Source organism: Cebus imitator, unplaced genomic scaffold (assembly GCF_001604975.1).
Source record: "Cebus imitator isolate Cc_AM_T3 unplaced genomic scaffold, Cebus_imitator-1.0 Scaffold537, whole genome shotgun sequence".
NCBI lineage: Eukaryota > Metazoa > Chordata > Mammalia > Primates > Cebidae > Cebus > Cebus imitator.
Window position 1 is genome coordinate 1319617 of NW_016107852.1, and position 26701 is coordinate 1346317.

A 26701-nucleotide genomic window follows, 5' to 3' on the forward strand; every position below is an offset into this window, starting at 1 on the left:
GCCCGGCCCCGGCTCCTCCTCCTCCGCGGCTTACCCGGGCTCCGACAGTGGCTGCCCAGGTCCGAGTTGCGGCCGCAGGAATCCGAGCCATGCCGGCCGCAGACAGGAAGGCGTGCCCGGGGCTTCTGCCCCTGATGCTGCTGGCCGGGGCCGGGCTGTCCGCCTCCTCTCCCCCAGCAGCGCCGCGCTTCAACGTGAGCCTGGACGCGGCACCCGAGCTGCGCTGGCTGCCGGTGCTGCGGCACTACGACTTGGACTTGGTGCGCGCAGCGGTGGCGCAAGTCATCGGGTGAGCTGGGCCCCTGGACTGGGTCTGCGGGGACGCAGGCAGCGCGGGTCGGAGTCAGACCCGCGCTGCCCAAAGTGTTTTAAACCCGGACGCTTTACTCCCCGCCACACTGGGAGAACTGGCTTTGGCTGCCGCCCTGAGCAGGGTCGGCGTTGGGGAGAATCCAGGGCGGCAGATTCAGCTTCCAAGTTCAGTGTCACCCGTGGCACGCCAGTCCTTGAGCCATTCCGGGTCAGGGTGGCGCGCGGGTTGTCGCCTGGGCTGCGTAGCTACCGAAGAGGGACAACCTGCGACTTCCTTGCGGGCCTCACGGGGCCTCCAAGCCCTGGGACCAGCCTCATTCGCCCTCCCCATCTCTGAGTTTTCTTCCTCGCCCGCCCCCAGGGGGTTGCGGATCGAGTGACGCGGCGCCAGAGCGGTCCGCTGTCTGGGGAGCGGTGGCCCTGAGCGCTCACCCCCTCAGGATGTAGTCCCGCTCCCAGTACACAGGCAGTCGCATGTCGCCGACCTCTGAGCGGGTCAGACGCCTTCCTGCTTTTCGTTTCCAGGGATAGAGTCCCCAGGTGGGTGCACGTGTTGATGGGAAAGGTGGTCCTGGAGCTGGAGCGCTTCCTGCCCCAGCCCTTCGCCGGCGAGATCCGCGGCATGTGCGACTTCCTGAACCTCAGCCTGGCCGACTGCCTCCTGGTCAACCTGGCCTACGAGTCCTCCGCGTGAGTACCCCAAGCCGGTGCGGAGTAACGCGGGGCTTGCGGCGGGGGGCCTCCTGACACAGACTAGCAGGAGGAGACATGCTTTCCGTGTGATAAAAACAGGGTGGTGCCTGCTTGCCCAGAAACCTCCAGCGCTTCCTCTACTTCTCTGGGTAAATCTGAGCTGCAGATCTCAGGCTTCGAGAGGGAAAGCAGCTTCTCTGACTCAACACTGAAATTTCCTCTCCCAGTAGCCCCGGGTTTTCTCTTCCCCAATCCAGGTGGCATCCTACTTTTAAAATTCTGCTCAAAACGTACTTTTCCAGGAAGTTTTTGAAACTAAGACTCCCCTCATCTGGACCCCTTAGTGAACTCAGTGGCCTTCCAGATCTATACTGGCTGTGGCTCATCTCTGCCCTTATTTGTCGCCCTGCATTTACCTTTCATGTGTGTCATGTCTGAAGTGTCTGTGTCCACCAGGGATGGGACTGCAGGGAAAACTGCTCTAATAGCGCCAGCCAGTGTTTGGACTGGGAAGTGGGCATGATAAAATGTGCACCGAGGCCGGGCGCGGTGGCTCACGCCTGTAATCCCAGCACTTTGGGAGGCCTAGGCAGGCAGAACACCTGAGGTCAGGAGTTCAAGACCAGCCTGGCCAACATGGTGAAACCCCCATCTCTACTAATAATACAAAAAAATTAGCTGAGTGTGGTGGTGTTGGGGCAGGGGTGGGGGTGGGTGCCTGTAATCCCAGCTACTCGGGAGGCTGAGGCAGGAGAATGGCTTGAACCCAGGATGCAGAGGTTGCAGTGAGCTGTGATGGCCCTATTGCACTCCAGCCTGAGCGACAAAGGGAGACTCCATATATATATGGGCTAGACGAGGTGGCTCACGCCTGTAATCTCAGCACTTTGGGAGACCATCCTGGCTAACACCGTGAAACCCTGTCTCTACTAAAAATACGAAAAATTAGCCGGGCATAGTGGCATACGCCTGTAGTCCCAGCTACTCGGGAAGCTGAGGCAGGAGAATTGCTTGAACCCGGGAGGCAGAGGTTGCAGTGAGCGGAAATCGCACCATTGCCCTCCAGCCTGGGCAACAAAGCAAGACTCCGTCTCAAAATAAATACATGAATAAATAAATAAATAAATAAATAAAAGTGCACCCAGAAGTGAAAGTAACATGGAGTGTGTGGTTGATCCCAGGCAAAGTGCAGGGGTTTATGGGCTCAGTAACTGGTCTTGGAATAAAGAGGTTTGACTTGGTTTCTCCCTTTAATGCTTGCTGTTTTGCCACCAGACTAGCCTCATCTCTTAACATCTTGTACATACTTAGAGCTTCTTGCTGCCTAAAGATGATGGGGATAGAAAAGATCTTGGAATAATGAAACTTTACTGGCCCAGGCATCTTCCTAGAACACGTAGGCAGAGTAAGCAAAGCAGCACTGTGACAGCCTTCCTCTTCAGGAAATGCTTTCAGGCACAGAAAAGACACAGGTTTGGTAAATAAAGTGCTTTTCAGTTGAACTAAGTTATTATAATTTTACCACCTCCCTCTCCTACCTCCAACTTTTTCCTATTTTTAAGTTACGGCTTTCTCAATGAAAAATCATAAATCATTTTTACCTTCATCTGTTGGAGTCACCATATTCAAACAGATTAAAGCAAACGTTCTAGTAAAAACATTCTAACTTTTGGATTTGATACTAAGGTATGTATTGAATTGCCTAATAAAAAGCACCCTTCAATTCACTAGCATTGACAAAGGAAATGCTTTCTTCTCATTTTGGAAGTAAGCCTTCTTGAATTAGAATAATACTAGCTACCCTTTAGTGAGCCTACTGGGTGCCAGGCACTTCGTGAACACAGCCCCATGGGGAAGATGGTATCATCTGTTTTGTGATGTGGAAACCAAGCCTTAGAAGGGCCACCTTGCTGGAAGTCAGGTTGCTGGTGAGTGCTGAAAGCATGTGAACCTCCAGTGGCTGCCGTGCCTCTCAGAGCAGAGCCTGTTTCCTCATTTGTCTCCAGCACTTGTGCACTGCCACATCACACTGCAACATTTGGGCATGATATTAAAGTATTGCTATCTTGCCAATTTTGAAAAATCACCTTTGAGACAGATTCTACAAACTCTGCTTTGGTACTTCCCATGTCTTACCAGTCCCCTCCCTGACCTGAACTCTTTGAAGTTAAGTTCAGAACCTTGGAGGAAGGCTGGGCACAGTGGTTCATGCCTGTAATCCCAGCTTTTTGGGAGGCTGAGGTGGGTGGATCTCTTGAGCCCAGGAGTTCGAGACCAGCCTGGGCAACATGGTAAAGCCTTGTCTCCACATAAAATGCCAAAAAAACTAGCCAGACATGGCGGCTTGCACCTGGGGCCCAGCTACTCAAGAGGCTGAGGTTGGAGGATGGCTTGAGCCTGGGAAGTCAAGGCTGCAGTGAGCCGAGATGGTGCCACTGCATTCCCGCCTGGGTGACAGAGACTCAAATAAATAAATAAGCAAATAAAAAACAGAAACCTTAGAGGGAATTAAAACCTGACCAAGTTTCCATCTTTAAACAAACAACAAAAAAGTAACACTTTATTCCACCTAATTATAAAAGTAACATGTAATCATTGTAGAAAATCAGTAAATGTAGAAAAGTAAAAAGAACAAAGCTAACCACCATTTTATTCAAAAATGACCAGAAAAAACCTTTAAGATATTTTCTCTCAGTTTTGTTCATGTGGATATACATATCTTTTCCCCCGGTATTGGACATACTGTATATAAATATTTTTTTCATATACCATTAAATCTTCTCAGAGAATATGGATATTTGGATATTTAGATATTTAGCAAACTTCCTCCTCTTTTTCTCAGAATACTTACGTTCATAGAGATTCCTTTTTTTATTATTATTATTATCTCTGTGCAAGGAGCTGGGAGAGAGACAGAAAAAGTGCCAAACCTCTAAAGCACCAGCCATTTTCCCAAGGGGACAAAGTAAAACATTTGTGAAACAATGGTTTAGTGCTACTCTACTTGCTCGGAGGAATTCATATATGGAGAGATGAGCTTGAGCTGGCTTTGAATAATGTGTAGAATACATACTACCAAGCAGAGGAAAAAGCAGAGTTCAGGGGTGTCCTGAGCCCAGGATAGGTTAGTTTCACTTAGGAATAGACTGAGGATGAAATTCTTAACTTACTGTGCTTACGATGCCTTCCCTGTGTGCTAAGGGCAAAGAGCCTAGAAACACTGAATGAACACAGATGAGTTGTGAATCTATATTCTTGTGCACACATTATACCACTTATGTCAGTTATAAGGAAGAGAAACCATTTTACTTTGAGGACTTGTTTTACAAATGAAAAACTCCTTTTCCTTTTGTTCTTATTTGTCTTATTCATTCATGTTGGACTTTTCCCTTTTCTCAGATTCTGCACCAGTATTGTGGCTCAAGACTCCAGAGGCCACATTTACCATGGTCGGAATCTGGATTATCCTTTTGGGAATATCTTACGCAAGTTGACCGTGGATGTGCAATTCTTAAAGAATGGGCAGGTACAGTCCGTACCATATAAGATAAGAAATCAAAGATTTGCTAACTCAAGTTAGCTGTCATTTCAATGGTCTGCTAACTTAAATGTGTTATCAGCGTAAGACACAAAAAACATCACACCCCTGGAAAAACAAAGCCCAAAGAGAGGTTTACATCAATTATGCTCATAGGAAGAACAGTCATTTATTATTATTGAGCATCTACTTAAAGAGGTCACCCAGTTTTCCTTAGGGACATCTCTTTTAGAGAGTGAGAATTATCTGCTTATGCAGAGAAAGCTCTTTTCTCTGCTTTCCCATGCCCAGTCTGCTTTTGGAATAGGGAGGGGCTGGGTAGTGCCGTAACTAGGAACACCCAACTTTGGGATCTGACAGTCCAGGTTTGAATCCTGATTCTATCAATTGCTGTACTTCCTTTGTGAACCTGAGAAATTACTCATATAGTAATTTGGCAGACTGCAGCTCTTGGAGGCTCATAACTACTTTACTGAGATAGTTAAAATGTTACATGAAGTAGTCTATGTAAAACCATGTAGTAGGTGCCTGATAAGTTGTAGCCAAATAATAAATGGTCCTTCGTTCTGCAAGTATGATTGACCACACCACTCTCTTAGGTATGAGCTTTAAAAAATTATACTTAGAGTTTTTGTTTATAGCATGGTCCCTTTAAAAGTGTAATCTAGCGTGTGCTGTTGCCACTGTGTAAAATTCTAGAGAGACGGAATAAATCAATGTTCATTGAGTACACACAGCATGTTTTGCTGTAAACCAGAATACAGCATGCAAAAGCCGGATTTTGACTGTAAGGACAAGGACTATATTCCCTGTGTTCTTTGCATTTAGGGGTTGATTCACAAATACTGAAAACTCATTTACTAACTAGTCAGTTAGCCATCTGCTTTTACAAACACTCTTTTTCGTAAAAAGTTCAAACAGTACAGAAATATTCGTAAAAGTTTCTCCTTTCCAGTCCTGTTTCTTCACTTTGCCACTGTTAACAATTTGATTTCTAGCTGAATTACTTTAAAAATGATTTTAAATGGTAAGGATAATACAAATGCATAATTAATTCTCAAAGGAAATATGCTAAATATTAAGTTATTACTGACTGATGGGATAATATTATTTTTTATTCATGTTTTTTCTTCATTATTCTATAATGAGCTAATACTTTTACAAATAGACAAAGGAATAAATGCAATGAAAATTATTTCAACTGTTCTAAAACTCACTTTAATAGTTGTTGCTTCATTTGTTTTTGTTTTTCCTGGAGTTTCCATGAAATAGTCTATAGAGAAATAGTCGACAGAGATAGCTTTACTCTCAGTACTCAGGTTACTGTTACTGAATCTAGACAGTTTACACTGGGTATTGCTTTTCTATGGAGGACTCACGGCCAAGAAATTGTTTTAATAAATTAAGAACAGGTTATCCACAAAATAATTCATCTCTCATTCTTGTCTCATGTATATAATCTTACAAGTATTTTCATACACAGGACCTCATTTGACTTTCCCAGCAGCCCTGCAAAGCAGGCATAAGTCAACATTTTTATCTTCACTTTCTAGATGAGGGCGCTTAGCTTCACAGAACCTGACCTGCCCCAAATCACAGGCGGAGAGATGGCAGAGGGAGGACCAGAACCCAGGCGCTGGGCCTATTGATAGTTTTTGTTTTTAAACTCAGCGTTAATTCGGCTGTAAATTGTCATTAATATTATTGTTGTTTTTATTTTTGATACAGAGTCTCGCTCTGTCACCCAGGCTGGAGTGCAGTGGTGTAATCTCGGCTCACTGCAACCTCTGCCTTCCAGGTTCAAGCGATTCTCTTGCCTCAGCCTCCTAAGTAGCTGGGACTACAGGAGGGCGCCACCACACCCAGCCAATTTTTGTATTTTTAGTAGAGATGGGGTTTCACTATGTTGCCCAGGCTAGTCTTGAACTCCTGAGCTCAGATAATCCACCTGCCTTGGCCTCCCAAAGCGCTGGGATTACAGGTGTGAGACATTGCACCAGGCAGTTAGGCTGAAACTTAAAATTCCCTGCTAAGGGTTTGTTTATGTTAATTGACTAGGCAGAAACAATTGGGAAGTACAAACAGAAGTAGAAACAGATTTTCAGAGCTGCAAGATAAAATATCATAAGTTATATCTCAATGTTACTTATAATTATGTATCATAATTGAAAACTATGATGTGATTTTGATCTCATAACTTCAATTTTTCTCAGCCCTTCAAGAATGACCCTAACATGAGGGTCACCCTCATGTTACAGTCACTGTGTCATGCAAATGCAGTGGCCATATAATTACTTTTTATTGTCCTGTAATTACATTTGTAAGGGCTTTAGTCATAAGGTAGACTTATTTCTGCTTTACTGTCATGTGTGGAAATGGGGGTACTCATGGAGGCCCTTAGTAAGTCTGAGGACTGAGGTCATTTTATAAAACTAAGGCCACTGCATTCTCCCTTGTAATTCAGCCACCTTAAATTACTTCTACAACTAGATAAGGTAAAAATAAATAATTAAGTGAAAAACATTACTGATTTAATTTTTCTAAGGAAAATATCAATCTAGGACTATGTATTTCTTAAAACATCACAGTATTAGTTAGCTTTTACGGAACAATATGAGTCAGATACTGTTGTAAGTACTTTTTAATTTTTTTCGAGACAGAGTCTTGCTCTGTCACAAGGTGGAGTGCAGTGGTACAATCTCAGCTCACTGTAATCTCTACCTCCTGGGTTCAAGCGATTCTTCTGCCTTAGACTCCCAAGTTGCTTGGACCACAGGTGCACGCCACCACACCCAGATAAGTTTTGTATTTTTGGTAGAGATGGGGTTTCACCATGCTGGCCAGGCTGGTCTCAAACTCCTGGCCTCAAGTGATCCTCCCACCTTGGCCTCCCAAAGTGCTGGATTACAGGCATGAACCACCACACCTGGCCAAATAACTTATTTGAAAAATAAAATTTTTGCCATGGAACAGCTTACAGAAAAAATAGAAATAAATAAATAAAATGAAAAATAAAATTTGCTATCAGAAATAACTGATAAAGGCTAGCTGTGGTGGCTCACACCTGTAATCCCAGCACTTTGAGAAGCCAAGAAAGAAGGATGGCTTGAGCCCAGGAGTTTAGAACAGCCTGGGCCACATAGGCAGACCCTATCTCTAGGAAAACCAGAATAATAATAATAATAAATATTATTATTAGATTTGGTGGCACGGGCCTGTGGTCCCAGCTGCTTGGGAAACTGAGGTGGGAGGATCACTCGAGCCCAGGAGGGCAAGGCTGCAGTGAGTCAGAATTGCATTCCAGCCTCAGTGACATATAGAGTTTGAATTTTCTCCTGCAGATTACATAGCAGTATCTTGCAATCACTGAGCTCATGACCTTAATTTAAAGTGAAGGTGATCCCTATAATTCATGGGATAGTTGTGAGGATTAAGTGAAAGAGCTGTGTAAAAGGATCTTTACATATTTAAAATTTAAATGTGATTATTATTGGTGAAAGTCCCACTTGTTTCTCCTAACTTCACAAAGCTTATAAAATATGTGATAGTTACCTCTTATCATCAAATCAGAACAAGTTTTACAATAAGACTCCATTTGCCACTTCTAGGATGGGGCCTCTTAATCTGCTTTATGCGCCCCTTTGGTGAATAATGTTTTATAAATACATAAAATAAAATACATGGGAGAACAAAGGAAATCAGCCATTTCAATGTTATACTTTTTCTTAACACATTAAATAGTAAGGTTTAGCAGTGGGTCTAATAACTACCATGTTTTCAAAGTAGTAAATTATGGACAGTGTTTCAAAATATCTGCAGCCAACATTGTGTATGTGAAAATACCTGTGATTTCTACTAGTGACAAAATTATAGGCACCACTATGATTGCGTGATTTGTTGCATGCATTCATTATAGAAGGAATTCAATTTCAGTTAGGGTTAGTGAAAATGCATCTTTTTTTCCCTCATCCAAAGTCATAAATCCACTAAAATCTATGTATGGACCACACCCCCACCCCAACTTAAGGTTAAGAACCTCTGTCTTAGAAGGCGATTTCAGAGCTTTATTCTATTATGTTGGAACTTAGAAGAAAAAAAATCCAAAAATTGTAGGACAAAACAGGTGATTTCAATGCATTTGATTGGAATGGTGAAATGATCCATTATCTCTTGATTTCAGATTGCATTCACAGGAACGACTTTTATTGGCTATGTAGGATTATGGACCGGTCAGAGCCCACACAAGTTTACAGTTTCTGGTGATGAACGAGGTAATCAAAACAAACTCCTGTGTAATTTAAGCTACGTTATTGTTCAGTTCTATCCAAGAACTTCCTTCACTCACCCAACATACAGAACATACAGAACACCCACTATGTGGCAGGGATTTCCATCCTAGGGGGAGGACATGGACAGCATGCACGGAAGCAATGACAATGAGTTCAGGTAGCAATGAGTGGTAAAAAGAAAGCAAAATAGGTTAGCCGGGCATTGTGGTGCGTGCCTGTAGTCCCAGCTACTCCAGAGGCTGAGGCAGGAGAATCAGTTGAACCCGGGAGGTAGAGGTTGTGGTGAGCCAAGATTGTGCCATTGCAATTTAGCCTGGGCAATATGAGTGAAAGTCTGAAGAAAGAAAGAGAGGAAGAGGGAGAGAGAAAGGGAGGAGAGAGAGAGAGAGAGAGAGAGAAAGTGAGGGAAGGAAGGAAGGGAGGGAGGGAGGGAGGGAGGGAGGAAGGAAGGAAAAGAAAGAAGAGAGAGAAGAAAGGAGTGAAGGAAGGAAGAAAGAAGGAAGGAAAGAAGGAGGGAAGGAAGAAAAGAAAGCAAAATAGGAAGCTGTGATAGAGAGTGAAAGAGGAAGTGGAGTGGTTAGTACAGGTCAGAGGGTCAGAGGAGGCCTGACCCATGTGATCCAGGAGCTAGTTCTGCAGAAGCCAGGGGAAGACCATTTCTGGTGGACTTACTGCAAGGATGAAGGCCATACGTAGGAATAATAAGCTTGGTGGATTTCAGAAGCAAAAGGAAGTCAGTGTGGTTAGAGCATGGAGTAAATGGGTAGTGACATTAGAAGTGAAGAAGAGGCTGAGGCCATGGTGCAAGGTCACAATGAAGAGTTTGGATTTTAAGTATAATGGAAGCTGTAGGGAGGTTGTAGGCCAGGGAGTGAACAGATGTGATTTATATTTTTAGCTATTACTTTTGCTGCTTTGTAGAGACTGGATTGTGTTAGGTTAAGATGGAAGCAGAAGACCATTTGGAAACTACTGTGATAATCTAGGGGATATATGATGTTGTTAATCAAGCAACATTTGTAAAGCACTTTCTGGCTTACCATGCGCATCCTCACATGTCTTCTTCTTAGACACAACAGTCCCTTTAGGCAGGGCTGTTATTATTAACTCCATTCATTAGGCAGAGAAGGAAATAGGTTGTGAGAGGAAATGACAGCTAGTAGTGGGAGAGGAAATTCTCAGATTGCTCTCCTGGGTCCTGGCCCAATTGCTCTGTTCATTGACATCCCCACTGCCATTCCCCAGATCTCAGGGGAAGACCATTTAGTTCCACAGTGTGTGGGAAACCCAGAGGTAAGCAAGCTCTGTGTGTGTTCTCAGCGTGCAGCTGAATCAAGGAAAATAATATATATAAGGAGTACCTTGAAGTTTAGCGTTGCTCATCTAATGAACCCTGATAGACTTTTTTTTTGTTTTTTGGGATTTGTTTGTTTGAGACACAATCTTGCTCTGTTGCCCAGGCTGGAATGCAGTGGCGCAATCTGGGCTCACTGCAACCTCTGCCTCCCAGGCTCAAGTGATTCTCATGCCTCAGCTTTCTGAGCAGCTGGGATAACAGACACGCACCACCACATCTGGCTAATTTTTGTGTTTTTGGTAGAGATGGGGTTTCACCATGTTGGCCAGGCTGGTCTCGATCTGTCAACCTCAGGTGATCCACCACCTTGGCCTCCCAAAATTCTGGGGATTATAGGCGTGAGCCAATGCGCCTGGCCAGTGTTGTTGTTTATTCTTGTCTTTTTACATAAGGCTTTACCGGGAAGATGGTGGTCGAGTATATATCAGTGTCCACGGTAAACATTTCTTTATCCTAATGTATTTCCTCCACATTTTCTCAAATGTCAGCTATGTATAGGACTGGTTCTCAACCAGTGGTACCCAAACCACAGCAGACAATTACTGAGGTTTTTAATAGAATGCCTATAATCACATGTATATTTATTAAAAATGACTGGTTTTCATTTTGCAACTCAAGTTGTTTGCCAAACTTGATTAGTAGAATCTAAGGTATGAGCAGTTAAAAATAACCAAGTTAATCTACCACATATGCATTTAATGAAACACTGCTAAGCTGCTTTTAGCCAGGCATGGTGGCATGTGCCTGTAGTCCCAGCTACTTGGGAGGCTGAAGAGGGAGGATGGCTTGGGCCCAGGAGTTCGAGTCTGCGAAGGGCTGTGATATTAAGTCTCTGGACATTATGGAGGGTTCCAGCAGTGCCTCAAAGACCCCCAAGGAAAGGATAACGATGTGAGGAGGACTAACAAATGCCACGGGGCCTGGGGAGGCTTAACAAGACACCTGGTGAGTAAGATCTCGACTCCCGAGCCAGCCTGCCTGGGTTTACATCTTAGTTCTGTCACTTGGTAGCTGGGTGACCATGATCAAGGAGCTTAACCTGTCTGTGCTTCAGTTTCCTCATCTCAAAAGCAGAGATGATAACAGCTGCTGTGAGGATGAGATGAATTAATGAATATGAAATGCAGCAGTCCCCGGCACAGAGCAAAGGCTGCGGAAGTGTTTTTGCTATTGTCGCATCTCCAGGCCTGGCCTCTTCTGAGTCCTAGACTGGAGCATCCAGCCATCTTCTCAGCATCTCCATTCTGATGTCTACTAGGCATCTTACACTTAGTGTGCCTAAGCCGATCTCTTGCGTTTTTCTTTTCCCCATTTTCTACCTAACTCTGCCTCTACTCAAATCTGCCCCTCTCCTTGTTTCCCGTGTCTCAGAAAATGGCACCTCTACGCACGCAACTGCTACCAGAAGTCATCACTTACCCCTTACTCCCTAAGTCTTATCAGCTCTGACACCAGAACTAGACTGTAACTCTCCATTCTCTACCCCTCTACTGCTGAGTTAGCCTCCATCACACCTGTACTGCCTGCTCAGCCCACCTGATCTCCTTGCTACTATTTTTACCTTCCTGTAATTCTTTTCCTACCCAGCAACTAGAATGGTCATGTTATTCCACCTATTGTGACAAATATTGCATGATTTCACTTACATGTGGAATCTCCAAGTTTGAACTCAGGTGCAGAGAGTAGAATGGTGGTTGCTAAGGGCTAGGGAAAAGGGGGGATGGTCAAAAGATACAAAGTTTGAATTCGCCAGGAGGAATAAGTTCTGGTGATCCACACAGCAAGGTGACTACCGTTAACAATCACGTATTACCTATTTCAAAATTGCTAGAGCGGATTTTTAAAATTTAATTTTGTTATTGAGACACATTACTTGTGCATATTTTGGGAGCGCGTATGATAATGTGTTACATTCATATAATCACATCAGGGTAATTGTGATATGTGTCACCTTAAATATTTGTCTTTTCTTTACACTAGAAACATTCAAATTCTAGCTATTTGTAGGGGGGTGGTTTTTAAATTAGAAAAAAATTTGTGTTTTTGTTTTTGAGACAGAGTCTTGCTCTTGTCACCCAGGCTGGAGTCCACTGGTGTGATCTCAGCTCACTGTAGCCTGTGTCTCCCGGGTTCAAGCAAGTCTCCTGACTCAGCCTTCTGAGTAGCTGGGAATACAGGTGTCCATCACCATGCCTGGTTAATTTTTGCATTTTTAGTGGAGATGGGGGTTTCACCATATTGGTCAGGCTGGTCTCGAACTTCTGACCTCAGGTGATCTGCCCATCTCAGCCTTCCAAAGTGCTGGAATTACAGATGTGAGCCACTGTAAACATTTTTTTTATTAGAAACAAGGCCTCATTATGTTACCCAGGCTGGTCTCAAACACCTGATCTCATGAAATCCTCCTGCCTTGGCTTCCCAAAGTTCTGGGATTACAGGAGTGAGCCACTGTGCATGGCCTGGTTCTTTCTTTTATTTGTTCTTAAGACAGGGTCTCACTCTGCTGCCCAGGTTAGAGTACAGTGGCGGGATCTTGGCTCGCTGTAGCATCAATCTCCTAGGCTCAAGTGATCCTCCAACCTCAGCCTTCCAAGTAGCTGGGACCACAGTCATGTACCATCATGCCTGGCTAATTTTTGTAATTTTTGTAGAGGTAGGGTTTTGCCATGTGGCCCAGGCTGGTCTAAAACTCTGGGCGCAAGTGATCCACCTGCCTTGGTCTCCCAAAGTGCTGGAATTACAGGCATACGCTACTACACCTGGCCAATAGTAGCCATCTTAATGGGTGTGAGGTGGCGTCTCACTGTAGTTTTGATGTGCATTTCTCTAATGATTAATGATATGGAGTATCTTTTCATGTGCTTACTGGGCACTTATATATCTTCTTTGGAGAAATGTCTATTCAAGTCCTTTGCCTATTTTTTTGTTTGTTTGTTTTGAGACAGTCTCACTCTATCACTCAGGCTGGAGTGCAGTGACTGAATCAGAATTCACTGCAGTCTTGACCTCCAGTGCTCAAGCAATCCTCCTGCCTCAGCCTCCCCAGAATCTGGGACTACAGGCATGTGCCACCATGCCTGATAATTTTAAAATTTTTTGTAGAGATGGGGTTTCACTATTTTCCTCAGGCTGGTCTAAAACTCCTGGGCTCAAGCAGTCCTCCCACCTGGGCCTCCCAAAGTGTTGGGATTACAGGTGTGAGCCAACACATCTAGCCCTTTGCCCATTTTTAAATTGGGCTGTTTGTTTTGTTGTTGAGTTTTAGGAGTTCTCTAAATACTTGTATATTAATTTATTATTGAAAATATTTTCTCTCAGTCTGTGAATTGCCTTTTACTCTGTTGATACTTTTTTTTTTTTTTTTCTGAGATGGAGTCTTGCTCTGTCACCCAGGCTGGAGTGCAGTGGGGCATCTCAGCTCACTGCAACCTCCACCTCCCAGGTTCAAGTAATTTTCCTGCCTCAGCCTCCTGAGTAGCTGCGATTACAGGCATGTGCCAACATACCTGGCTAGTTTTTGTATTTTTAGTAGAGACAGGGTTTCACCATGTTGGCTAGGCTCGTCTCAAACTCCTGACCTAAGGTGATCTGCCAGCCTCAGCCTCCCAAAGTGCTGGGATTATAGGCATGAGTCACTGTGCCAGGCTGATACTGTCTTTTAATACACAGAATTTAAAAAAATTTTGTGAATCTATTTGTCCATTTTTTTTCTCATATTGCTGTTACTTATCCTTGAATGAAAACTTTTGTTTGGTAATGGATCCCCTTCAGAGGCCTTTAAAAGTTGTCCAAAAGTAATTTTGGGAAATGATTGTAAATTTGCATTTTTTTTGAATCTGAGCACAAATCACCGGTGTGAAAGATTCAAGTTCTCTATGTTCTTCCTAGTATTTATTAAGACACTTCCCTTGACAGCTACATAATTATATTTTGCCTGGTATAATTAATAGAATTATTTCCTTTAACATGATTATCATTGTGTCCTGGTACAAAAGATTCTGCTTTCAAAACTTGAGTGAATATCTATCTATCTATATATATTTCCTTGCTAAAATAACATATCTGTTGCATGTATGTATATACACACACATATATAACATATATACTCAACTTGGCAGATAAAGGCTGGTGGTGGGAGAATGCTATCGCTGCCCTTTTTCGGAGACACATCCCGGTCAGCTGGCTGATCCGCGCTGTGAGTATATTTAATGTGGAGCCCTCCTTAACTCCACCTTCACCTTCTAAACCACCTTCTAAACTGTTCTGTGTCATTTAACAATGTTGCTTTTAATGTAAGGAGCTCCTTAAAAGAATAAGCATCTAAATGTTTGCAAAGTGCATATAAACCTTTTTAGTACATGTCAAAGATAAAGGCAGACACTAGTTAAAGTGGTAAGGACAGATTTTAATCAGTATGTGCTATTGCAGTAAGGAAGAGCCCAGTGTGAACTGAGCTCAACTTCGGTTTGTGCAGAGATGGGTGTTTTAAAAGAAGGGGAGGGAACAGGAGCTTAGCAGAATCAGGGAAGTGAAAAATGGAGAGGAGGGGTTGGTCCATGTGAAACCAATTTGAATTTGCCAACCGCAGCTTAGAGGTTATGTTCCTACCTTCCCACAGAGACTGGGAGACAGGGGCCCTACCTTCACTTTAAGGAGGACTAGTCATCTGAGAGATGTGGCCTTGAGCTGTTAGGAACTGTGTTAGTTTTTGTTTGAGTCTTTATAAGCCAAAGTCAAGGTCGAATAGAGAAGAGGACTCAGAGGAGCCTGGCTACAGTTTGGTCAAAGAGAGAATCTTTGTTACAGGCTAGAGTTTTCCACAATAGCTGATTGAGATACGAAATAATATTATGCTCTTCTACGGATACAGATGTACCCTCCTTTTAAAACCTCCATTTGCAAATATCCAAACTAGCAAAGCAAATGCATTAGAAGGCAGCTCTGCACACAACAAAAGGAACATCTGCTCTACAAAAACCTCTTAAAACGTGCTGGGTTCCAGGCCACAGCTACAGTAGTGAGATCATGCCGCTGCAGCCTGGGTAACACAGCGAGACCCTGTCTCAAAAAAAAAAAAAGAAAAGAAAAGCCAGGCGTGGTGGCTCATGCCTGTAATCCCAGCACTTTGGGAGGCTGAGGCAGGCAGATCATGAGGTCAGGAGTTCGAGACCAGCCTGACCAACATGGTGAAACCCTGTTTCTACTAAAAATACAAAAATTAGCTGTGTGTGGTGGTGGCGCACCTGTAATCCTAGCTACTCGGAGGCTGAGACGGGAGAATCCCTTGAGCCTGAAAGGCAGAGGTTGCAGTGAGCTGAGATCATGCCACTGCACTCCAGCCTGAGCAACAGAGCGAGACTCCATCTCAAAAACAACAACAACAACAACAACAAAAGAAAAAAGAAAAGGGAAGGTGGAGCCTCCGTGTTGAACATACCTGGCTCCCAGGTAGCCCTTTCCTGCGGGCATTCACCCATGCGAGCTTCCAGCTTGCTTATCTATGTTTGCAGCTCAATTTTTCAGGCTGCTCTTTGTTAGAAAAGAATAATTTCTTGGGCTGCTTTTTGTTAGAAAGGAAGCCTTTCCAAGGACTCTTTTACCCCCACTATCTGCCGAAATAATTTATTTCTATCTCCTGTATCAAAAAGGTGAAAGTTCTTGACTTGATAAGGAAAGAAAAGAAGTCCATATGCTGAGGTTGTTATGATCTCTGGAAGGATGAATCTGCTGCGTGCGGTGGTGCCCACAGTCACAGACACTCAGGAGGCAGAGACGGGAGGATCCCTCCAGCCCGGGAGTTCAGGTCCAGCAGACAACATAGTGGGAACCCAAGAAAAAAAGTAAATAAATAAAATTTAAAAAGAAAAAAAAAAAGAAGAAAGAAATCTCATGTCCATTAGCAGTCACTGCCCATTTCTTCCATTTCCTGAGACAGATGAGGCATTTGCACTCCGTGACTTTGTCACCTGGGTAAAATAAGTCACCACGGCCTTCAGTATTTTTTATTGATGTCCTTTTACTTTGTTGTCACGGGTTAGAGGCAATGAATTTGATAGTGGTTGGGGGATGTTATAGGCAACATAAGCAAACAAATATTCCATCCCTCCTATTACCTCTGCAAAGGCCAAGGGAAAATTTCCTCTTTGCCCTCTGAAGTTTCACTGAAAAGTCAACTCACAAAAGGCAGATTAATTGGAGAAAAGGCATACAAATTTATTTAACATGTATATGACATAGCAGTCTTTGGAACGAAGACCCAAAGATACAGGCAACATTGTCCATTTTTATGCTTGTGTTTAACAAGGTGTGGAATGCCATATCAAAATATGATTGGACAAAAAAGTAGACCAAGTGCTAGTAGAAGGAGGGGGAAAACCCAGCTAGGCCTGTGTGTCTAGATTCTTCTTGGCCTCTCTGAGCATACATTCCCTTCTTCTGGATACAGGGCAGGATCCTCTCTGGAAAGGGGATCATATGACCTACAGTCAAACAAGTTAGGACAGATCATTCCTTTTTTTTTTTTTTTTTTTTAAGACAGGGTTTCACTATGTCCCCAGGCTGGAGTGCAGTGGCGTGATCTCGGCTCACTGCAACCCTCACCTCCTGGGTTCAAGCGGTTCTCCCACCTCTGCCTCCTTGAATAGCTGGAACTACAGGCACATGCCACCACACCTGGCTAATTTTGTATTTTTAGTGAGACAAGGTTTTACCATGTTGCTCAGGCTGGTCTCGAACTCCTGACCTCAAGTGATCTGCCTGCCTCGGCCTCCAAAAGTACTGGCATCACAAGCATGAGCCACCATGCCTGGCCAGGACAGATCATTTTTTTATGGCCAGTTTTTACACAGAAAGATGAAGGGAATGTTAGAGTAATAATTTTCGGTTTTATGGCTGGAATACCTCACCCCTAACAGCAGTAAGTATAAGGCAGGAAAACTACAAAGCCCTGACATGGGTTTTGTAGAGTGTTCCTGCCTTTTACTTATTGCTGTTAGGGTTTATGATGCTGAATAATGGAGCCTTTGCAGACACAGATATCTCGAATTATTCTTTTGTTTGACCCTGTCACCACCTCCACCCTTGACAGTGTGCCTTGGCATTATCCAGGATGGGTGAGCATACAATGTACTTCCTTTAGAACATGGCAGCAGAGTGGTTGTGAAGGTGGAGACGGGAAGAGCAGTCCCTTCACTGAAGGATAATCTTGAACAGATCAGCTCTTGGAAGGTGCCCAGGTGGAAGCTGAAGATTTGGGGAGTGATCCCCTTAAGTATCCTTGCCACAGGCCTTTGGAAGTCTTCGTGGGCCCTCAGGGTGTCTGAGCACCAGTTAAGCTCAGCGCCCTAATGTAGCACACACTCTTTCATCGCCAAGCCTTTGCTAGTCTAGTCCATCGGACAAAACACTTTCTTCCCCTCCTCACCCTGCAACCACCACTTTCACCACTCATTTCCATTTGTCTCTTTGGCTTCAGTTCATGTGATGCTTCCTTGCAGTACCTCCTCTACTGCCCTTGGTGAGGATGGGTCCCCTGCTGTGACATCCTTAGCATCCTCTTCTCCTGTGTGAACATTCATTACATTGTGTCACTATTGCCCATTGACTTTTCTGTCTTCCTCAGAGGTTTGGGGAGAACAAGACCAGGCAACTCATTCACTGCTTTATCCCCAAACCAGCACAGTGCCTGGCACACAGTAGGTATTCAAGAAAAACCTGTTAAAATAATAAATCAATGAAGAAGCGCGAGGAGTCCTTTGTGAGGGCAATCTGCCCGGAGAGCACACAGCCCGTGGGGGCTGAGCCAGGCCTAGGGCTTGTCAGCAGCCTGTCAGAAATTCCTGCTGCTACAGGCTCCCCTTTGAAGCTGAGATTTCTTCCATCTTAGGAGCCCTGATGACAAGAGGATAAGGTCAGAGCAGTTCAAGGTAATAGTCATGGCGTGACATATCAGGAGAATGTGCTTTGGATCCTTTTTGCATCATCTGGTGTGGACCCAACCGCTGGTGAGGTTGCTCATGCAAGTTCGTCTTTTTGTTCAGACCCTGAATGAGTCGGAAAACTTTGAAGCAGCTGTTGCCAGGTTGGCCAAGACTCCCCTTATTGCTGATGTTTATTACATTGTTGGTGGCACGTCCCCCCAGGAGGGAGTGGTCATCACAAGAAACAGAGATGGCCCAGCAGACATTTGGCCTCTAGATCCTTTGAATGGAGGGTAAGTAGAATTGAAAGCTCTGGTCATTTTGTATCAAATTATTTTTTTTAAATTGGTGAAATAAGGGGTATTTTAAATCTGCTAATATATCTCCTTTGCTATGTTGTAAATTGCCTTGGATAAGACAAGATGATGTGCTCTGTTTTAGGTGGTTCCGAGTTGAGACAAATTACGACCACTGGCAGCCAGCACCCAAACAAGACGACCGGAGGTAGGCTGCTATGTGCTTTCCGGTTGGCAGTGTCTTCTTGTGGTCAGGAGAATGCGCCCATTCTGTCCCAGGCACTGGCAAGAGCTACAGGTGCTGTCCTCTCCCAGAAAACGTACCTGAGCCCCTTCGCCAGTGCCTTGGCCAGGAAGGGAGCGTTGTGTGGAGGAAAGCAGTGGGCAGAGCCTCTCAGCAGCTGGGCGAGTGTTGGGAGGATCTCAGGGTCAGGAGCCCTACAGCCCACCACCAGCTCTGCTAATGACTCACTGGGTGGCTCTCAGGCCTCTGTTTACCAATCTGTAAAATGAAAGCAAAGGGCCAGGTTCATGGTGTTCTAGGCAAGATGTTTTTAGAAGGAAATTATTTCTCTTATTTAAATATAAATAAACCAGTCGGCCAGGTGCGGTGGCTCATGCCTCTAATCCCAGCACTTTGGGAGGCCAAGGCGGGTGGATCACAAGGTCAGGAGTTCGAGACCAGCCTGGCCAACATGGTGAAACCCCATCTCTACTAAAAATACAAAAATTAGCAGGGGGTGGTGGCGCCTGCCTGTAATCCCAGCTACTTGGGAGGCTGAGGCAGGAGAATCACTTGAACGTGGGAGGCAGAGGTTGCAGTGAGCCGAGATCGCATCACTGCACTCCAGTCTGGTGACAGAGCAAGACTCTGCCCTCAAATAAATAAATAAATAAACCAGTCACGGGCTTTAATTGTCCCTTCAAGTTGTAAACATTGTAATTATAAGTCAGCACAGTTCCAAAGTGCAGGTAGCTATACACGTTGCCTTGGCTTTGTGCCCCACAAATTTGGGCACTGCTCAGTTCTGCAGCCACACATTTTCATCATCCCAGCTTTCTTGAGCAGATGGGGCCAACCAGCCCAGCTGCTGGATGAATTCCCCCGTGGTGGGCTGGGCCTTAGGGGAAACAGGCCTGGGGCCGGAATCTGTTTTGGAGAAAGGGAGATAATGGGACCAGAGCTTGCATTGTGCCTCCCAAAAATGACAGCTGATGGGCTTCAGGGCTTGCTGAAGTGCCAAGTGACCTTTGACCATTGTTCTACAGAACACCTGCCATCAAGGCCCTTAATGCCACAGGACAAGCAAACCTCAGCCTGGAGGCACTTTTCCAGGTAACTTGTGTATGTCCGGCTTACCCAGCATGTTTGCTGTTTTGTTAATAGAGAATATGAAAAACCCCTCTGAAATCAAACAAATCTGGTAGATGAAAATGTTTTATTTGATAAAAGTTTTATTTGGTTTAAGACATTTATGAAAAGTCATATAACATTTTCTGAACTTGGTTCTATATAAGTTACAATGTCCACTTCACCTAAGTTTTTCTTCATATTAAAAAGAAAAAGGCATAGTTGTAATATGTGTTCATTGTTTAAGGAAAAAAAGAGAATTAAAGAATATTTTTTAAAGATTGGATTACTTGATTTTATTTTACACTAGGTGGTGGACACAAAGCAATCCTCCTTAATAAGGTTGACAATTACCTTCACTCAACATTTTTAACAGTGCATATTTTTAAAAAGTATTCATTTTACAAATTCTTCTGCAATTCAAACATACAATAGCTTGGAGAACAATGTTTAGAAAACAAAAGCCAATGTAAAAAGACAGATTAAAACAACTAGAACAGTACAGGTTTTATATGGCTCCGATTTTACAGTTTTCTTACTGCATCATCAATGTCAGAAATCTGTTCCTTCAGCTGGATCCATTGTTCTGGATTTAAATAAATACCTTTTCTTCCTGGTTTCATTTCACCTTCTGGATCCATCCAATATTCTGTAGTATCAATTAGTACTTTCCCTTTAAAATCTCTTTAAAGTGAGGCTGAGTGTGGTGGCTCATGCCTATAATCTCAGCACTTTGGGAGGCTGAGGCGGGAGGATCACTTGAGGTCAGGAGTTTGAGACCAGCCTGGCCAACATGGTAAAACCCCCTCTCTACTAAAAAATGTAAAAATTAGGCAGGCATGGTGGTGTGTGCCTGTAATCCCAGCTACTTGGGAAGCTGAGGCAGGAGAATCACTGAACCTGGGAGGCAGAGGTTGCAATGAGCCAAGATCACACCACTGCACTCCAGCCTGGATGACAGAGCAAGACTGTCTCAAAAAAGAAAGTCTGCGACTATCACCTCAAGATACACTAAAGAGTTCTTGTGTTCTTTCTATAGACTTTCCTTTTTTTCCTTTTTTAGTAGAGACAGGGTCTCTCTATGTTGTCTAGACTGGTCTTGAACTTGTGGGCTTGAGCAGTCCTCCCACCTCTGCTTTCCGAAGGGCTGGGATTACAGGCCTGAGCCACTGCACCCGGCCCCCACATAGATATTCTATGTGTGTCTCTTCTACCATTTAATCTTCTCTATAATATGACTTTTTCCTATGCAGGTTTTGTCAGTGGTTCCAGTTTATAACAAGTAAGTGACTTGTTAAACGTGTCTATTCACACAGCACCCCAAAGCACTGAACTCACACACTCCTGGGCTCAGCAAGGATGTGAGGCCTCCTGTACCCAGGCTGTGGGGGCACTCCTGTGGGTATAGCAGGGAGCAAAAGAAAGTCTCTGCTCTCATGGGACTAATATGGGGTGGGGTGGAAGCTGGGTGTTAAACAACTATAAATCAGGTGAGAAGAGCCTCCCCTCCCCTCCCCTCCCCTCCCCTCCCCTCCCCTCCCCTCCCCTCCCCTCCCCTCCCCTCCCCTCTCCTCCCCTCCCCTCCCCTTCCCTCCCTTCCCCTCCTCTCTCTCCTTTCCCTTCCCTTTTTTCTTTTCTTTTGTGAAAGCAGATTGGGAGTGGTGGCTCACGCCTGTAATCCCAGCACTTTGGGATGCTGAGGCGGGCGGATCACTTGAGGTCAGGAGTTCGAGACCAGCCTGGCCAACATGGTGAAACCCCATCTCTACTAAAAATACAAAAATTAGCCAGGCGTGACAGTGCATGCCTGTAATCCCAGCTACTTGGGAGGCAGTGGCCAGAGAATCCCTTGAACTTGGGAGGTTGAAAGCTGAGATCATGCCACAGTCTGGGTAGCAGAGCGAGACTCTGTCTCAAAAAAAAGGAAAAACTAATTAGTCAATATTCTACTACTCAAACAGATGAGCTATTTGAGTAACAAAGCATACCCAGTGGTCTGCTAGTAAACCAGCTCTTTGTGTGGGAGGGTACAAACAAAAATAATTCCTAGATTTGTAGCATTTGTTGACTTCCATGGTGTGACTGCTCCCACCAAGGCTGATTTGAGGCTTATAGTTGGCTCATACACTTCCTGCATATTTACTAATTGGTCGTCACCAGCCTGTAGGAGACCGCTCCAATGCACCATTGACTGTACCCTTCATAGCAGGGCACAATTTTGCCCTTTTAATAGTCATTTATTAAATGAGGGTTAAAAAACTATATTTGTGTTCTTACAGTTTTTTTAGGCAATTATAGAAGTGATGAATATATCTTTTAAAAACTAGTGTTATAATAAAATCGTTATTATATTTATTTAAATAAAACGGAGCATTTTCTATGCTTTGAGCAGCCTTTATAATTTCACATGGCGGCATAGTGGCCAATGGGCTGCATTATAATTGAGTTAAGCATTCTCCGGTTGTTAGATTTTCCTCTATTGAAACTCTGAAATAAACATATTCATTCGCCTCTCCCCTGCTTACTTACTTTCAGATTGTTTCCCTTGGCTGAATTTCCAGAAGTAGAATTACTGAGTTAACGGCTATGAATGTTTAAATGATTTCTGAAATGGTTTTGTCAAAATAAAATGGTTAGAAATTATAAACAGTTTGCCAAGTAGTATTTTTCTCTGTTGTATACTTGAAAACTCAAGAGAAACTGCATTTAAATAACACTCACCTTGGAGCCAGAATTAACACAGACTTCTGACTCTCAGGCCCTTTACATTGGTTAATCATTGCAATGATTAACCTCAGCTGAAGCTGTTCAGTTGTGTGAGGTTAATAGAAATAAGTGTAGCTGTATCTGAAAATAAAAAAAAGAAAAACAACAAAGTCTGTACAAAGGCAGTTAGCTCTATGCTGCCCCCTTGTGTTGTGCTGCAAAATAACACCCGCCTGCAATACAACTGCATCCTCTTCTGTGGCTATCAGCAGAGAAAATATTAAAACAGTGATGGAAAATAGAACTATGACTAAAGTAAACAAGCAACTAAGGTCATGTTTAGGGAATCTCCATTACCCTTGGACGAGCTCTGCACTTGCTTATAGCGCTGTCTTTAACTGGGTGTATGATTTAGCTGTGGGCCCAGTGCTACTAATTCTGCCTGTTTCTGAACAACCCAGCTCTGATATTTTGTACATGCATCTCAGCTGGATTCCAAGACAAGTGTGTGTGCATGTGGGCACATGTGCTCAAGTTGTTTAGGTGTTTAGGCACATGTGCTCGGCTCACTTGCAGCCGCAACCTCCAAGCTCAAGCAACTTGCTATACGGAATGTGGAATCAATGACACTATAGTTTTCATCCTTAGATCTGGGCAAGTTGGAGGGGTGGGGTGGGTGTCTTGATCCTGGAGCTTCAGAGGCCCCACTCTGGAATTCCTCTAGTTGTGATACTGCCCCCTCAAACCATGGTATAAGGAATCTGCTAGGCCAAGGGCATTTGCCCACCTGGAGTCTTCCCAAGTACCCAGGACACTATAGTTCTCAGCCTGAACAGCCCCACCTCCACTTCCAGGATTTCTGTGGTCCTCTCCCCTGGGTGGTATTCTCCTGATGGGGGTGCACAACCACTGAAGAAGAGCCCGGGGGTAGCTGCTTGGTGGGGAATGCAAAGGCAGTGATGTCACATGTATGCAAGTAAGGCCCTTGGGGGTAGGACAGAGCAAGGGCGAGGGCCAAGGCTTTGTCTACCCCACTGCCTTAGGGTAGAGCTCTGAGGAGTCTGACTTTTTTTTTTGAGACCGAGTCTCACTCTGTTGCCCAGGCTGGAGTGCAGTGGTGCAATCACAGCTCACTGCAACCTCTGCTTCCCAGGTTCAAGCGATTCTCCTGCCTCAGCCTCCCTAGTGGCATACCACCATGCTGAGACAGGAGAATCGCTTGAACACGGGAAGCAGAGTTTGCAGTGAGCCAAGATCGCACCACTGCACTCCAGCCTGGCATATTAGAGAAAATGATGTGTACATAAAATTTTCTCTCGTTATTTTCAGCCTCACAGTCTATACAACGGTAATGACCGCTTCTAGCCCAGACAAGTACACGACAAGGATCAGAAACCCGAGTTGAAAGTAAGTCAGCAGAAGAGCAAGTTCACCCGTGCTGTGAAAGGTTTGTTGTCACTGTTGTTTTGGGGAGAAGGGGTCAGGTGGGTTTGTGCTGGTATTTCTCACAGAGGATGGTAACATCCCTAAAATTATACATATATATTTTCTGACAAGCATCTGGCATATGATTGTCATTTGCGTCAGATTGTCATCATTAGATATTTTACTTGGAATTGTTTATATGAAAACCAATCTTCAGCTGGGCGCTGTAATCCAAGCACTTTGGTGACTCACACCTGTAATCCCAGCACTTTGGGGGGTGGATCACCTGAGGTCAGGAGTTCGAGACCAGCCTGGCCAACATGGCGAAACCCTGTCTCTACTAAAAATACAAAAAAACTAGCTAGGTGTGGTGGCAGGCACCCATAATCCCAGCTACTTAGGAGCTGAGGCAGGAGAATCTCTTGAACCCAGGAGGTGGAGGTTGCAGTGAGCTGAGATTCACTGCACTCTAGCCTGGGTAACAGAGTGAGACTCCATCTCAAAAAGACAAAATCAGTGTTTGAATTAAGTGCATTTTTTTCTTCCCTTACAGATTACTTTTTAAAATGAAATTCTTGAAGAGCTGCACATTAAAAAAGAAAACAAAGTGAAAGTATTGTATTATGTCACAAACAATGCAGGCTCCTTCCTCATTTAACTTTCAACCTTGCAAAGTGGGGCTGGAAGATCACTTTGGAGCTTGTGATAAAGCCAGTAATGGGGATTGACCTGCGTTCCCTTTCCCTCATGGTTTGCTTCGATCCTCTCTAAGCTTCTATCCTGGCTTGAATAACTCAAAGATAATTGGTCTCAAAGATCAAGCCATATCCTCAGGCTTTATTTCCATCTTCTCATGATTCTGTCATCATACCTTTGCTTCTCCACTAATGAAATGAGCTGGCAAGACCTCTGTTCATTGTGAATTGCTTCTGAAAGAGCCTAAGAAAAAAGGCTAATCAGAAAGAAATGGAGAACTCTATTTCGAACAGAGCCTGTGTGAATGTGTGTTAGTCCGATCTTTGATCATGTATTTCCATGTAATGGGAGTCTCATGTTTTATAATGTTTCTAATGTTTTATTAAAAAAAAAACCTATAGACCTTCCTTCTCAATAGATACTTTCTTACTGCCTTTTAAAAGTAATATGAAGCCAAATTATTTCTTAATGTCACAAAATTAAGTAATAAAATGGCAAAAGAAATGTTGGCAAGGAGAATAAAAAAATCTTCCAAGAAATTTAGTGTGTGTTCCCCCTGCTTTTTACCTCTGAAATCTTGTGGTTCTGAACGGCTGTGCTGAGAAAGCAGCTCTCTTAGTTGTGATGTTATTTAAGTGTCACGATTCAAGGGAATGAACAGCTGCTTTGTAGAGTTTGATTTTTCACATGTTCATGAAAGAAATGTCCTTGAGGATGACATCAGAAAAGGTTAAAAGTGTAAATGAAAAGGTGACTGAAGCAGCACTCAATCCATGAGAGGTTTATTTTGCCATGGCTGAGGACGTGCCCGGGGAAAAAGAAACACGAGTCACAGGAGGACCTGTCCTGTGCTTTTCCAAAAGATGGTTTGGGGAGCTTCAGTATTTAAAGGGGAAAGAGCAAGCAGGATGGGGGGTAGACAGTAGTGAGGCACGTGGTTACATTTTTGTGAGCTCTCATTGGTAATCAGTGAATCTACATTTAGCACATGAAAAGAAGGGAATGGAGGGAAAGTCAATGATGCATTTGTCTCATGCTCAGTAAGTCTACATTTTACAGAAGATGAAGCAACCACTTGAAATTACAGCTATGTTTGAGAACAAAAGGAAGGCAGTTTTTATGTGTCTCGATTCCCAAGTTTAACTTTCCCTTTGGCAAAGTGAGTAGCATGTCTAGAAGGAAGTGTTACCAGGTACAGAACATCCCTTCCCTGCCATACTGCAAACCTCTCTAGTGGCCCAGAATATTCGTGTTTCTTCTTGGACAGTGTCGGATAAGTACTGTTTAATTTTCATCATCCAGCGCCCTTTTAAAAATCAAATTTAAGAAGTAGTTTACTCATACCAGCTGCATCACACCTTACACAGCCATTGAAACTAGAAATTTCTACTCATTAGTCTTTTTTTTTTTTTTGAGACAGGATCTTGCTCCATCACCCAAGCTGGAGTGCAGTGGTGCAATTCCGGCTCACTGCAACCTCTGCCTCTTGGGTTTAAGCGATTCTCATGCCTCAACCTCCCGAATAGCTGGGACTACAGGTGTGCACCATCATGCCTGGATAATTTTTGTATTTTTAGTAGAGATAGGGTTTTGCCATGTTGGCCTGGCTAAATTTCTACTTATTAGTCTTATTCCATTCCTGTTTTCTTGAAAATATGCCATGATCTCTGAATGGAAATTTGGAGAATACCCTAATTTTAACCAGGCAAAGCCAAGGCACTGAGGGCTGTTCATCAGGAAAATGATTGAAGTAATCCAACACTCTGGTTGCTTTTCAGATATTTGTCCTTTTTGTTGAAACCACCTTTGCGAAGATGGTGACAGTGAGAGACATCTAGCATGGCTGACTCCATCTTGCTTCTAGAGTCACCGGCTAGCTGTCCTTGCTCATTCCTGGGCACAAACTAAGCTAACTGTGGGAGGAATTTAGTTTATAGTTTAAAGCAAGGATGATAATAACCCCTCTCTAAGACTGACCTCTGCCCTGCTAGGGAGCAATGCCACCTTTGTAAAACTAATGGACGTCTGAGATTAGGATTATGGGAGGAACCCAAATTCTGCTAAATGTAAGCATAGTTTCTATAATCCCTTGCTGTTCAGGAGTCATGTGGCTAGAGGT

General features: G+C 43.9%; 1 protein-coding gene and 1 long non-coding RNA gene across 4 annotated transcripts in view; one reads left to right on the top strand and one right to left on the bottom strand.

Moving 5' to 3' along the window:
* NAAA (N-acylethanolamine acid amidase) lies at window positions 1-25125 on the top strand. 3 transcript variants are annotated; one of them, XM_017514812.2, is made up of 11 exons: window positions 1-289; window positions 838-1002; window positions 4405-4531; window positions 8724-8814; window positions 14308-14384; window positions 18229-18401; window positions 18550-18612; window positions 19674-19740; window positions 21009-21037; window positions 23791-23908; window positions 24440-25125. In XM_017514812.2, the coding sequence occupies exons 1-10, from the start codon at window positions 90-92 to the stop codon at window positions 23864-23866; spliced, it is 1068 nt and encodes a 355-aa protein (XP_017370301.1). In that variant the 5' UTR covers window positions 1-89; the 3' UTR covers window positions 23867-23908; window positions 24440-25125. The 3 variants fall into 3 exon arrangements, with proteins under 3 accessions (XP_017370301.1, XP_017370302.1, XP_017370303.1); XM_017514813.2 differs by having other exon boundaries at window positions 23791-23868; XM_017514814.2 differs by lacking the exons at window positions 23791-23908; window positions 24440-25125 and adding an exon at window positions 22291-22386.
* Window positions 20813-26701, bottom strand: part of LOC119468940 — a 16460-nt gene continuing 10571 nt past the window's right edge. Inside the window, exons 2-3 of the long non-coding RNA XR_005197750.1 lie at window positions 25013-25015; window positions 20813-20832 (exon numbers count right to left, since the gene is read on the bottom strand). This is a non-coding gene — a long non-coding RNA (uncharacterized LOC119468940). The remainder of the gene's footprint in view (window positions 20833-25012; window positions 25016-26701) is intronic.

Excerpts from the sequence above, each read along its gene's own strand:
- NAAA (XM_017514812.2), top strand. The coding sequence starts at position 90 with ATGCCGGCCGCAGACAGGAAGGCGTGCCCGGGGCTTCTGCCCCTGATG. Across the intron at positions 8,815-14,307 it reads AGTTTCTGGTGATGAACGAG|ATAAAGGCTGGTGGTGGGAG; the intron begins GTAATCAAAACA and ends TCAACTTGGCAG. Across the intron at positions 14,385-18,228 it reads TCAGCTGGCTGATCCGCGCT|ACCCTGAATGAGTCGGAAAA; the intron begins GTGAGTATATTT and ends CTTTTTGTTCAG.